Raw genomic sequence first — 14,670 nt, 5'->3', positions numbered from 1 at the left:
ATTGACTAACGCACAGAGGGATATTTTCATCATTTTACCTTGTGGTCAGACGGCCTTTCTGAAAGGGAAGTGAAGCAGTTATCTATGCATTATTCAAAGCAACCAGACTTCCTTTGACAAAAACAGTATTTTAGACGTTTCTGATCTATTGCTGCCTCTATTGGTTAGTGTCTTTATGTTAGTATGTGTCTTGGTTGAATCCATACTAAGCCTCCCTTCAAAAACACTTAAAGGTGGGGTAGGTAATTCACTTCAGAAACACTTTTTGTTATATTCCATGGAATGCTCTTAACATCCCGATAGCAATGAATACATTAAATGCTTTGACAATAAATACATAAAAAATCTGTGGAAGCTGTGGTGCTGTAAAAATTACGATCAATCATCTGAGCCGACCCGGCTAAAATAACTGGATGGCCTACCTGCCTGTCAGCCTTCCATCTGTGCACAAACTTATCTCGTGCCCTCATTGGTCATGTGTGCGTTCGTGTGGAGGAGGGGCTCTGTAAGGAAGTCTGAAGGAAAGGGCAGATTTTTTTCGGTTGTGTACTTTCAAATTCTAGCGCACTCGAGCTGGTTTCTCCATTCTTACCTACCTTTAAGTCACACAATTACAGCAGCGGTACACCAGAAAACTTCCCTACAAACCCTATTCAAAACATCTCAACTATCTTTCACCATTGTAATATGAACTCCATCAATGTCAAACTCTGCATACAAGTATTTTTTAAGAAACACTAATAATCGTTTTTATCCCCCCCTCTCTAGAATGCAACACCCTGTGTCACCCTAAATGCTCCCCATGTCTCCCGGCCACCTGCGGTCTGCCAGCTGAGTATGCCACTCACTTCTCAGAGGCGCTGTGCCGGGAAAAGGCCAACTCTCCTGCACTGCAGGTCAAAGAGGCCAGTGGCCATGTTCGCTTGGAGGGATGGATGAAGCAGCCCAGGTACCTTTTATCCCTCAGTCCTTTACTACAGTACTGGCCATGAAACATATGTTTGTTTACAGTAGGGTGCTTGTGTTTGCTCACACAGAAATGGAAAGCGTGGTCAGCAGGGCTGGGAGAGGAAATACGTTGTGCTTGATGGAACTAAAATATCTATTTATGAAACTGAGCCCAGAGAAGGTCAGTACTTCACTTTAAATGGCTATTAAAGCTATCATTGCTATTATTCTGCCATTTCTTTATTAGACAGATTATAATGATCTTTATTTTCCCGTGTAGATCTATATAGCAGTATCCAATAAAAACAGCATGTGTTGTTTTTCTTCTAGACTATATCACAGTGGAGGAGGAGTTTGAGCTGTGTCTGCCTGACGGAGAGGTGACGGTTCATGGAGCTGTCGGAGCCTCCGAGCTCATCAACACTGCCAAGTCAGGTACTCCATCAATAAACCTCCTAATCCTGCTGCACTCAGCCTTTTGTATGGTTTACGTGTATCATCCTCTCCCAAAATGCTATCCACATGTCCAATCTATACTTTGAATCTCCAAATACAACAGAATGGTGACAGTTCTGCTCAGCTGTGAAAGGAAGCTGTTAGCCAACCAGTCTCTCTTTGTACGCAGACATACCGTATGTGTTGAAGCTGGAGTCCCATCCACACACCACCTGCTGGCCGGGCCAGTCCCTCTACTTCATGGCTCCCAGCTTCCCTGACAAGCAGCGCTGGGTGGCTGTCCTGGAGTCTGTGGTTGCCGGCAGCCGGGGGTCTAAAGACAAAGTGGATTCTGATGCTGTAAGTATTGTGTGTGTGTGTGTTGGTATTTCTTAAGCTTGTGTCAGGCCTGATATGGTTCATAATGTGCGAATCGGATGTTTAAGAAAGACAGCTCAGTGTCTCCTTTATACGAGATGAAACTCACTTCTTCTGCACATTTTGAATATTAACCTTATCAAAGGGTGGATGTATTGTGTAAATATATTGGGTAAAAATATATTGAATGCCTCCATTAAACATCAGCCAGTGCCTTCACTCCGTTTTCTCTCCCTCCCTCTTCTTTCTCTCTCTGCATGTTCTCAACATCCACGTCTTGTATTTGTGTTTTCATCGTCTCTGTTGATGTGATTATATTGTGCGTGTGGATCATATTATAGGCAGGTGCTTCTAAAAGGCAGAAGAACCTATCCCCTCTGGTTCAGGTACAGTAAGTAGCTGCACGAACGCTTGGGCTTCAGTCCATCGACCGGCTGAGCATGCAGTCGCTGCACACATCTACGCATTCAACACACACATACAAGTTACAACACACATGCTGTGCAGTGCAGGGCCACATGTGATGAAGAAGTAACTGCCCTGTGATCACAGCAATGATACCATACCCTCATAAACCTGCATATTGCATGGGTGAGAAGAGGCCCCGCTGTGCAGCTACGGCTCGGTGTGTCATATTCGATGTCATGCATGCTCTTGCAAAAAGCCATGCACTGCTTTAGCCCTCCTTACTGAAACACGACAGACACATGCACACATTCCTTCAGTCTGCAGGCTTCTGCTGTTGGTGGTTGTGTGTTATTGCTGAGTTTTTTGGGAGCACCTTCCCATTCCTTTGGTTAAGTTCATTAGTGTTACTTTTCTATGACCTGTAGTGCGTTATATAGGTTTCTGTGCTTGTTAATGCTCTGCAAAGGCAAATATCCCAAAGTTCCCTCCAGAGGGAGTTTCTCTCCCACACACATCCCCCCCCCCCTTGCCTGAAATGCCACCATTGGACTTCTCTTTTAACTTCCGTAACATAATGAAATTACTATGTAACACTTGCGTTTCNATTAAACACAGCACTTGGGGAGTCCTTCAGCTGCACCCTAAAAAGAGTTAGGTGATTGAATTATGACTGAAGATCGTCGGCTGTCTTCCTCTTCCGTTTTTTTCCAATACGTAAAGGCTGCAGCACCTTTGAGAACTTCTCTCCACATATCAAAGCATTGTTTGCTGTGAAAGCAGATAACTCTAACCACGCAGTATTAAACCCTCTGTGTTCCTCCGATACTTTTATTTTCTTTGATTTATCCATAGTTCGCTTCATCGAGCCAGGGGTCAGGTTATTCGCCTGCAAGAAAGGCGCTGGCACGGGGACCTAGCAGGATGTGACGCACATTTTAGTTGACCTAATTAAAACCGTTTTGTTTTTTATTTATGTGTCACAGTATCACCTCAAAATACAAGATACGAAACATTTTTCCACCGTGCAACAAAATATAAATAGTCCTACAAATATTTTTATTTTATTTCCTTCTTATTTTTGTCTAAACTCAAGGGAGCCAGAGCATAGGGCTTAACGCCTGCTGTAGCCAATCAAACCGCGTGCTTGTGTGTCCGGTGCGGGAGATTCATGTGATTGGTTGTTGGTCGAGCTTCAGACAAGCCCGCCGGCAAGCTTCAACACACGCTTCCGTGTGGACGCAGCGTTACTGTCCCTGTACTTACATACTTAATAGTCCTACTTACTTACCCAATGCTCAAATAAAAAATAAATGATGGCCTAGTTCATGTGGTTCATGTTCCCGCCCTTTTGCAACCCAATAATTAGTTTATTTCACACTGCATTCAGTTATCATAATTAGCTGTCCAGCTTCATTAAAAAGGCATTTTTTAAATGAATAAAACTAACTTTCGTGACTGTTAATGTTGCTGTGAAGTAGTTGTTTGTATGGCCGACGCAAAAAAACTTTGTATATACATATAATCCGCAGCAGTGATGAAAACTGTCAAAGGTTATCATCAGATGTTTGCTACATGTCTAGTGCTTTCTCTCAGGACTTTTTATATTCAGTCTGTTGGCTTTTCTTTTGGACGGAGCATGTCAGTAAACCAAGGTAAATACATGTCTTAATAGTGAAGGAAGCAGAAATATGTGTGTTTGAGTTGGTAAAGGTTTTCTGGCTGTCATCTTAGCTGGGTCTCATTTTCTTGCTTTATAGCAGCTGTTTTGTCAAAGCTCTGCCTAACCTGCGCCCTCCCTCTGCTCCTTGTCTCTCCCTCTCTCTCTCTCTCTCTCTCTCTCCCTCTGCTCCATGTCTCTCTCTCCCTCTGCTCCATGTCGCTCTTTCTCTCTCTCTCTCTGCTCCATGTCTCTCTCTCTCTCTCTCTCTCTCTCTCTCTCTCTCTCTCCCTGCTTCTTGTCGTATAGAAACTTCTGGGCAACTCTCTACTGAAGCTGGAGGGTGACGACCGTTTGGACATCAACTGCACCCTGCCTCTCACTGACCAGGTACAAGGACAGGAACCCCAACCATTGTCAGGAATCACTTACTTTTGATGTCTCCTCAAATGTGTGTCCTTGCACCTCTCTGCTGCATGTTTCACTTCTCAGGCTCTTATGATCCACATGGTCTTTTCCCTCAGATCGTGCTGGTTGGCTCTGAGGAGGGTCTGTACGCTCTGAACGTCATCAAGAACTCTCTGACCCACATCCCCGGGCTGACTTCCGTTTTCCAGATCCAGATCCTGAAGGAGCTCGACAAGCTGCTGATGATCACTGGTCAGTTCATTCAAGTCAAATCAAGGCCATTATACTCAATTATAAGTCCGTTTTTTAAAAGCTAAACATAAAAAAAATACCCATTTTAGCTTTACATAAAACATGCTGTGAGTCTTTGAAACTATCACTGGTTTCTTTTCAATATATTTTGACTTTTGTACTTTGGACCACACTAGTTTGGATCAAATGAATCAGAAGAAATCCAATGCAGCCACCACTATTTCTACAAATGGAATAATTCAAATGATATTACTTAAGCCTAATCTTCATCTGCCACTGTTCAGAATCTTTTGTTTTAGACGGAATAAATATACATGCAAGTTAATACAATTATTACATTTTAAAACATATTTTCAGTACAGCCCTATGTTGTATTTAATCCTAGTCTTTTAAAGACTTTTAGCATGTTATAATAATCAGTATTTAGATCATTGTGTCGGACTAAATGTGATGTTTGCCTCCAGGAGAGGACAGGGCTTTGTGTCTGGTGGAGATCAAGAAGGTGAAGCAGTCTCTGTCTCAGTCCCACCTCCCGGCTCAACCCGACCTCAGCCCTTATATCTTTGAGACGGTGAAGGGCTGCCACCTCTTCTCCTCTGGAAAGGTGGGTATCTCGACGTTACACGGAGAGAAATCCTCCTAAGTCAGACTTGTTTAGTCAGAGTTAATGAGCTGAACATCAATAGCAGAGCTGTCTGATTGAAGACATTTTACTGCCGAGCTGAATTGCGGTGTTGCTCTTTCTTTACAGATTGATAATGGGACCTGTATCTGTGCTGCTATGCCCAATAAGATTACAATTCTGCGACTTAATGAAAGCCTGAATAAGTTCTGCATCAGGAAGGTGAGTGTGCCTTTTAAGATTAAGGAAAGGCAGTGTTGTGTAACAAAGTAGATGTTTCCTTGAGGGAGTAATGAGATTGAAACGGTGGTGTTTGTATTTGCAGGAGATTGAGACATCAGAGCCCTGCAGCTGTATCCACTCCACCGGCTACAGCATCATTATCGGCACCAACAAGTTCTACGAGATTGAGATGAAGCAGTATGTGCTGGAAGGTCGGTCACACAGCCAGAGTTAACACAAACCTTCATCCTGTATGGATGTTATTTTTAAAATAATAGGTAGATAAAGTTTGTGAGACTTCACAAACTGAGTTGATGATTTCTTTCTACAGAGTTCCTGGATAAAAACGACGTGACGTTGGCGTCAGCCGTCTTCGCCGCGTCCTCGCACAGCTTCCCCATCTCCATCATCCAGGTCACCACGGCTCCACAGAAGGACGAGTACCTGCTCTGTTTCCACGGTAAGACGGTTTCTTTTCATTGTGTCGGCACACCTGTTCGGTACTTTTGATTTCAAATGTTTTTGTTGTTGTTTTTGTTTGTTTTGCTTGTCCTTGTTTGTTCTACCTTCCCTCAAACTGTAAAGCGTCTTTGAGTTCCAGAAAAAGCGCAATATAAATATAATTTATTATTATTACCTTTTTGAAATAAGTCGGGCACCGTATCGATATCATGGAGATGAAATATCGTGTTAGATTTGGGGTATCGTAGTATGGCTAATCTGATTTGTGTAAAGCACCAATAGTCAAGCCTACAATTTCACACTTTGCTGTAACTTCAATAATTGAATTTAATACCTGTCTTATTCTATATTAGATTTATCTAGTTTTAGTTTTCTTTGATTCTCTTGGCTTTTGTCTTTGACTCTTTTTAAATGTCATTTTATAATTGCGGGTTCCTGCTGCTCGATATATTAATGCTCTTAATGTTTTTCATTTTTGGTAAAGCACTGCCTTTGTGTCACAAAATCTTCACAGGTTTTATGTCAAAAATATTGTGAGATTTGATTTTGTCCATAATGCTGTCCAGCCTTATTATATGCAGTTCGACACAAGGAAAATGTGTTTCTCCTACAAGGAGACTATTTTCCTTAAAAAAGTGATTATAATACCTTTAACTGCCACCTGCATGTTGTGTGATACCTGGATTTGTTCCTGCAGAGTTCGGTGTGTTTGTGGATGCGTACGGTCGCAGGAGTAGAAGTGAAGACATCAAATGGAGCCGACTGCCTCTCTCATTTGGTTAGTGTAAATCAGAGTTTCCTAAAATGTCGCTTAGAAATGTATTATTCTCTGTAAAATTCCATTTATGATTTGCAATTAGATTTGAAGTGTTTTGTATTTCAGCCTACAGGGAACCCTATCTGTTTGTGACGTACTTCAACTCTCTGGATGTTATTGAGATTCAAGGCCACGCTGCTCTGGGGTGAGATTGTCTTCTCCTCCTCTGTCAGTGTCACTGCATCAGCATCATTTAACAGTCCATTTCACAATACTGCTATAGCTCAGTAAATATGTGGACAAGACCCATTTATTTCAGTCACTGCTCTATTTTCTTAACCCTTAGATACATAAGTGGGTCTTTTTTGACCCAGTGAGGTGGTTTTCTTGAAGTATCTTTGTAATTACATTTTTTTATCATTTCATATTCCAGCTATTCCTCAAAAAACATGTTTTGGATTTCAAGCCATTCAAATTTTAAGTTTTAATTTTAAGAAATTGTAGTTTTTGTATTTCTACCCCAAGCTTCCATAAGTGGGTCAAAAATGACCCGCATGCATTTCCTATGGCATCCTATGGGAACCTTTGATTCTAATCACCTGTGGCTGTCNTTAGACTACTTTCAAAAATAATATGAACTACTTTTACTGTGTACTTTTTTATCCCACATCAAAGTTAGACGAAAATGCTCAATCTTTTTTCTCTGGAGGGGACTTTGAAACTCAAATTACTCAAAAAGTACACAGTAAAAGTAGTTCATATTATTTGTGCAAGTAGTCTAAGAAGTGTTAAGTACAAACATGGCAGACTCATAAACTACTTATGGAAGAAATGTTTCTTATCCCACGTCAAAGTTAGACGAAAATGCTCCTTCTTGTTTTCTGGAGGGAATTTTACCATTCTCAAAAAGTACACAGTAAAAGTAGTTCATAGTATTTGTGCAACAAGTTTATGAAGCAATAAGTCCTAACATTATTCTCATAAATGACCCTGTTCCTCAATCGCAAATAATAGAAATGAACCACATGCCATCTTTTACTTTGAAATCCAGCTTCCCAGAGTTGATTTATTGCATTACCGTAAACTTGTAACTAATCGCGCACTCGAAATACAGGGGCGGCTGGTTTGACCACGCAAAAGTGAAAGACGGCTGGCTTGACCGCAGTTCCATTTTGACTGCGTCACATGTTATGTAACTCGGATGAATCAGGAAACAGGAAATAATCAAAGTTTACAACACTTGCAGAAGTGTCATTGGACTCTAGGACGCAGATTTTTAACCAAGAAGTTATTTTCTGACATCCAGTTTGACAGAGTAAATAATAAATATGTTAAAAAGCAGATCCTGGTGTTAACACTCACCCTGTTGTTCTCCTCCTGACTGGCTGTAAAATGGCGTCTGGCAGTCTGACAAGTCTGACTTCATACTTTCACTTTCAACTTCCCTCCCTGTCTGCAGCTCCTCCTCTGATTCATAACTAGCCTTATGAGCTGAACCAGTTCACACACAGTGACTTTGTTCAGTGAGATAAGAAAAAGACAAGCAGCTAAAAACAAGCTCAACAAAGTTATCAAAAGGACACAACGTCCACACATCAGTGTCCATAGGATATCATTAAATCTGCTTTATATAACAAACAATGAACTGCGACTTAAATAATAACACAAGGCTACACTTAACTAATTTACAACATGTAACAAAATCAGGGCTGAAATAGAGATTTCACCTCTAGCAAGTGTTTTAAATAGTGGTAGAGAAAAAGGAGAGAATCAGGCTGCAGCTCCTCACTGAAAAGTGTTTTAAAGAGGAGGAAAGTGTGCAGGGATGCTCAAATTCGTGTTCAAGCAGCCCCTAAATAATGGTAATACTGATTAAAAATCATTTCTAGGGCAGAAAGTATTTTAAAAGTGAGAAAAACTATTTTAAATGGCTTAAAAAGCACAAAGTGATTTAAGTGCAGTTCCAAGTTTCCCCACAGGAGGCCTCCAGAGAGCGCATCACCCGACATGAGCACAGTGCATTAACAGTAGAAAATACGAGAAAAAAAGGCAAATCAATTGATTTAAAGTGCGGGATACTCCACACCAGACACCGGTACATTCCTACATCCCCACAATAGTGACACTCTCCATCCCTCCTGTGAAGTAACGGCAAAAGGATATAGGACATTGGAAGAATAAAATTGCCATATCAATTACATGAAATGGTAATAACTGGTGCAATAGGATTTGTCTTGTCATATTTCAGCAGCAGTCCTCCCACTACAATAAAACATTTGTATAAAATTCAATGGGTATTTATTTTTAGTCTATAATTTGACTTGACTAAACTAACTTAGCATCATAGACTAACTTAGCATCATAGACTAATCCTAACTATATTAAATAGTTTTGAGTACCATTACTGGTGTTTTATCATGTATAAATAGCCTGTGTGTCTCCACAAATTTCGTTTACGGCCATACTATCGATGAGAAAGATTTGAAATATGATCATTTGAAGTTCAAACAACTTTTAATAAAGTACAACCAAAATCAATACACTGAGCAAAACCGCCATAGAAACTGATTAAAAGTCCTTAGCTTAGTTCCTCCTTTCAGAACAGACCATCGTTTGGGCGGATCTTACTTAACCCTTAGATGCACGAGTGACCCTACACTCTTCCATAAGTGGGTCAAAAAGGACCGTAAGGAGAAGGCTAGTGAATAGGTAAGGAGAAATGACCAGTTCGTGGTTGCGCTCCTCAGTGAACCTTAGCGTAGGGGTGCCTTGTTTAAGATAAGGTGTGGGTGTGTATTTTAGTGGTTGTTTTGTATGTCAAAGGGGTTTTGTGAAAGAAGAGCGTGAGTTTCCTTTAGGGACAGAAGAGGCGAAAGTAAGTAATCCCACGTCATAAAATAACAATCCGACAACATACAAGCGCGGGGTAATGAGTTGTGCTTATGTTAGTAAGAGGGAGTGGTAGTAGAAAGGTGAAAACCGAAGTGGTAAGAGGTTGGGACAAATAATCATATGTGGTGGGAGATCGTAAAGATGGGGGCAATGAGTGTAGAAAGTAGTTGTTTCGGTTTAGAAAAGTGTAAGTAGGGTTGTGTGGAAAATAAGGTTCACGCAAAGAACCCTTCGTTTGTTTCAACACGTGTTTGTCGTATTACCAGAAGGGAAAAGTAGGAAGACAAAATTCGGACAGGCAATTTTACTAACTTTCACAGTCGGTAAATTCCTCCTTTTTTCCGTGTCCCAGAAAGGAAGAGTCGTTGAGGGAGAACCAGAGACCTCCATGGGTCGTCTTGAAGGAAGAGACGGAGACCAAAGTTAAGGCTCTGCCCGCGAGGAGGACGAAATGAGGGCACCGAAGACGGAGGGGGTAGAGAAGCACGGAGCAAACGCAATCCGCAACGGGAGGACGGAGAGGGGAAGAGACGAGGCACAATGGAGTCTGTCGCCGAGTAAGAGAGCGCTCGGCAGAAGAGAGGGAAGGAGTGACGTTCGGCCACGCGCGAGCGAGGGTACGCGAAACTTTAGGAGAGGTAAGGGGTGGAAACCTTTCGAAGGGTGCGATTAAAAGAGAAGCCAGAGGGTTCCGGAAAAGGAGAAAACAGCGAAGAAACAAGCACAAACATTAGCTGACAGGGAGTACACGCAGGGTACAACAAGGGAAGAACAGCGATGGCTAAGAACTGGAGGCCTCCTCGGGCACGCCTTAAGGACTGACGTGCATGAAAGTGTCCTTCGTAAGCGTAAGACGGATTAGGTGCTTTTCACCCTCCCGGGGTCTGTTCGTTTCCACAATCCCCCTCCCCTAATGGTTTGTCTCATAATAGGCTCTTTTAAACGCGAATAAAGTTCGATAAAAAGAGGTTCCTACTAGTGATCGTAATCGTTTTTGGTGTAAAATGCAAGTGTTGCACAACGTGAGCCCGCACAAAAAAAAATTAGACAAAATAATATTCTACTGATTTTAATAACTGTGAAATAGTGTTAAAAGAAAAATTCTTTTGTTTTTCAGGGGGAAAAGGTCCCTAGGTAGTCAAGCAAGGTTTCCGTTTTTTGTATTTGTCATGAGAGGCAGAAGCAGTTTTTTGCTTGTAGGAAGGTGTATACAGAGGATGTTTAGCGAAAGGGTACACCATACATGTCTCAATTACAGGAGAGAAACAGGGTGGTAGTCCAGGGTCTGGGGACTGACAAAGAGAGAGAGTTTTACTCCGGTGTAAGGAGAATCCGAAAGTTGTCGTATAGACCCGACCAATCTTTGTTCCAAATTCGTGCCCAATGTAACACTCGGTGTGTAAAGGGGGGAGGTAGGTTGTATTGTGTCAAGGAAGTCCAAGGGAGCAGAATAAAAGGAAAAGGTAGGTCGTGGACGATGTCTGTACAGAAGTAAGAAAGTTTCTTTTTTGACGGAGTTTAAGTTATGTAAAAGTGCTTGTGGGAGCACGTAATTGTCAAAAAGAATGGCGGGTTGAATGTTTTATTGTTAGTGTAAGGGAATAAATTAGCAGCGATAGCTTTTGTACGAGTGTTATCTTATACCTTGACCATAACACACAATTATTTTGTTCCAGTTTACAGGTTGGTGAAGCCCCGACTAAGGGGAAAGGGGAAATCAAACAGGTGTAAAACCAATTGTAGGGTAGAGTTTATGAGTCTGAAAAGAGGGTGTTGAAAAGAGTCCGTTCGTACAAGAGGAATGTGTCAGAAAGGAGTAGTAGAGTATCTATGGAAAAGCAAAAATAAAAAGGGGTCCCACTAAGGAAACAAGGGGCACGGATGTATATCAAGTTTTGAGACAGAGTAGCGAACGGGCGAACAATGGGGAAGTAGGAAGGAAAGGTGAGTAGGCCCGTAGGGGAGGAAATACATAGTGTAGTGCAAGAGTTCACAGGAGTCGAATTTGGAAGTGGTTTCAGGAAGGGGCTGAGTTTAGGGTGCTACTGGACGCTGGAAGCTACTTAGGATACTGTATGAGTAATCGTTCAGGAGAGTTGATAAGACAATTTTCCGTGGCGGGAGGTTGTACAACCGTTCAACTTTCTACCTTTGAAAAGAGTAAATATAGGAACCTAACTCCTCTATCCGGACGACGGTGTGAATCGACATTGTAAAGTGGTTGTTGAGCATGGGTGTAAATGGTTTTAGTTTGGGGTACGTTTGAGTAATGGGGGAAACTTCTTTTTGAAGTGAGTAAGGTCAGTAAGAAGGGAAAGGGGTAAGAAGTATTTTAGTTAAATAGTTTGAATAATTTCGATAGGGATTTCCTTCTGAAGGTATTTTTGTACTAGTAAAAAAACAACTTCCGATAGAGGGTGGAGCAGGAAATGCATAATCGAAAAGGAGCAAAGGATAAGAATTTTAAGGGTTTGAAGTTAAGGGGGTAGAATATGAGTAAGAGGTTCTAGAGGGAACGATAAGAAAGAGTGAAAGGAGAAGGGAAGGTATTCTTAAGAAATAATAAAAACTCAATTAGAGGAAGGTCATGGGGAGTGTCATGTAACTTCTTTTTGAAGTAAGTGTATAATAGATATTGAACCCGAAGTAATATTGTAATAATATAATGAAAGGGGAGGAACATCGAAGGAGAAGAGGTTTTTTCAGTCGCAAAGGACTTATGAGAAGAAATAAATTAAAGGAGTGATTGCACTTAAGTCCACCACTACCGGCATTTTGTCTTTACATCAGCTGTGTTAACGATAAATATCACGAGTTTGGCGGCGACTAATTTTTGGGAGGTGGAAGAGTGATGACGAGTTTAATGCTTAATAGGAGAACAATTGAGAACATTTTAGGGTGGGCACAAACCCTACAGTGGCAAAAAAATAGTTTTGTTACGTAAGTATAAATCCCTACGGTCTTGACCTTGCGAACTAAGTTTTAGCTTTTTTGTTTTCGGACCGCTTGTATAATTAACTAATAGCGGGGGCGCCCTCTCTTTTTTTTTTTTGATGCCTTTTGTTTAGCCTTTAAAACAAAAGAAAATGAACTGTACGCATGTTTATGTTCCCCGGAGAAGTCATCTTTCATGTTTTCCCGTTATCGTTTTTTGGTGGTAGTACATTCGGACATAATTTTAATTATCGTCGTAACGTTAATGAAAAGTGCTGCACCGGAACTTCACTCAAAAATCATTACGGCCCGAAAACGGCAGAAAGAGACATCCGTTAAGAAACGTACGGAGCGTGAGGGTTACGCTTGCGAACACTACACTCGACACCCATGTTGGTTTCAGAAAAGGTCTCGACGTAAACTTGAAGTAAACTGAACTAAGTCAAGCTTATCAAGGTGCTCCTTGAGAAGAAACCTTTTTGTACGGCGAAACAAGGAGAAATCAACACAACAAGAAGGTACAGACGGTATAGCCGGTTATTAGGTTAGCGTGCACACTGGCTCTCCGCCCGCCCCCAGCCACAATCCGTCCGACGTCGTCCACCGTCGTCCGACGACCCGGTCGCCGACGTCGTCCGACGGGTCGTCGTCGTTCGCGTCCCTGACCGTTTCCCGTCCGACGTCGTCGTCCGACGTTCGTCGTCCCAACGTTTCGTCGTTCAGACGTTTCGTCGTCCGACGTCCGTCGTCAAACGTGAGCACACGTCGGACCAACGACGCCCGAAAGAGTTCAAATGGTCATTTTTATTTTTTGACACCACCTGGTTACGGTAAATTTGTAATAATTTGAATGTAAAACCGTAACAGATATAAAAACAACTTGATTCCGGTCCGTTTTTTTTTTCTTTTTGTATAATTATATTTTCTATATATTTTTTATTTTAGCTTAAACGCTTTATTTAAAACGCTAATACCTCAACAATTGCTTTTAAGTTTTTTAAATTAATTTAGCGACGGTAAGATTAAGTATAGTTATGTCGCAAGAGTCAGCAACACTTACGTAACAAACGAGAAGTAAAAGTCAAAAAAAACGTTACGACCTTTAGCCGACGGAAATTTGGGGATCCTACGTATCACCAAGAAAAACTGGGCCATCCCAAAAAAGTACTTCATAGAAACATTAGCAGTTACGAAAATAGAAGTCATCTGACCCCTATGACGTTAATACCACAGAAGTTGTTCTCCAGAGTGATTTTTTTGATAATCTTTGACGTCGACTAAGTCTCGCAGCACCGAGCTCAGGAGTGACTGTGATCCTTTTCACGCAGTGATAGTGAGGAACAAAACTTAGAACGGTTTGATCCCGAAGGAACACACAGTTTTCTATCTAAAGTTTTATGACGAACCGACAAACAAAAATATTTCGAAATTAAACCAATCCCGGTTTTTTATGAAAAGACTTGGAGACATTTGTACTAACTTGGTAGGTCTAGAAGAGTCCCAGAAGTCCCTGCCAGTTCGGAAAGACGAGGGGTCTCAGTTTCTTGATTTTGTAACCTCTTTCGCGTCCAAAAAAGTCAATAATAACGTAGGTTTATAGACCTTGTTTCTTTTTTTGAGGGTCTCTTGGACGTCAGGCGAAACCGTTGGAGACTGATGAAAATTTAGGTCCGATTTCTGAAAAGAAGAACGGCGCGACAAAAATTAACTTGAAACGTATAGAATTTGACGTGACATTGAAAAAACTAAGTGAATGAAAATAAGTACATAAAAAATAAGTACATAAAAAAGAAAAATTACAAAGAATTAGAAAAATTAATGACAAAAATTTACGGAAACAAAGAATCCCTTTACAGAAAGTAACAAACGTTCGGTGGCAACCTTAACAGAACACAACTTTCCCGGATTAGTTTATTTGAACCGGGAACGGATTAAAGTAAAATAAATAGTAAAGTATAAGGTCGATAAGGAGTTTTTTAGTACAAACACCAGTACGTTAAAACATTTACATGTAAAATCCTAACACCAAAACATAAAGATGGGGCTCGAAGGTATTCACCGCGAGTTTTTACTGGGGGGGGGACTACGTAAAAATCACGCTTAAGGGATGACCCCTTTGAAAAAAAAAAGTTTTACATTTTTCTTTACTGAGATTCGTCTACCCATATTTAATCGACTTTGTACAATTATATTTTTATAAAGAAATACAACACTGGTTTTATATTATGATTTATAGTATGTCGACTAAAAAGAATCGGTTTTACTGAGTTTACCGAGCTATTTTTGGTATAATAA

At 41.0% G+C, this 14,670-nt stretch overlaps 1 protein-coding gene across 1 annotated transcript in view; it reads left to right on the top strand.

Annotated features, from left to right (window-relative positions):
- The window catches only part of cita (citron rho-interacting serine/threonine kinase a), a 121,082-nt gene that overhangs the window by 102,387 nt on the left and 4,025 nt on the right, over nt 1-14,670 (top strand). The window contains exons 21-32 of the mRNA XM_010794583.1: nt 769-949; nt 1,038-1,129; nt 1,279-1,383; nt 1,574-1,743; nt 4,136-4,216; nt 4,351-4,486; nt 4,951-5,090; nt 5,238-5,330; nt 5,434-5,542; nt 5,662-5,790; nt 6,490-6,570; nt 6,676-6,754. Of these exons, the coding sequence (XP_010792885.1) occupies nt 769-949; nt 1,038-1,129; nt 1,279-1,383; nt 1,574-1,743; nt 4,136-4,216; nt 4,351-4,486; nt 4,951-5,090; nt 5,238-5,330; nt 5,434-5,542; nt 5,662-5,790; nt 6,490-6,570; nt 6,676-6,754 (1,396 nt within the window). The remainder of the gene's footprint in view (nt 1-768; nt 950-1,037; nt 1,130-1,278; nt 1,384-1,573; nt 1,744-4,135; nt 4,217-4,350; nt 4,487-4,950; nt 5,091-5,237; nt 5,331-5,433; nt 5,543-5,661; nt 5,791-6,489; nt 6,571-6,675; nt 6,755-14,670) is intronic.

Source organism: Notothenia coriiceps, unplaced genomic scaffold (genome assembly GCF_000735185.1).
Source record: "Notothenia coriiceps isolate Sejong01 unplaced genomic scaffold, NC01 NC01_scaffold00002072, whole genome shotgun sequence".
NCBI classification, from domain to species: Eukaryota; Metazoa; Chordata; class Actinopteri; order Perciformes; family Nototheniidae; genus Notothenia; species Notothenia coriiceps.
Note: the sequence above shows the minus strand (reverse complement) of the source record. Positions and strands in the feature narration are given on the sequence as shown.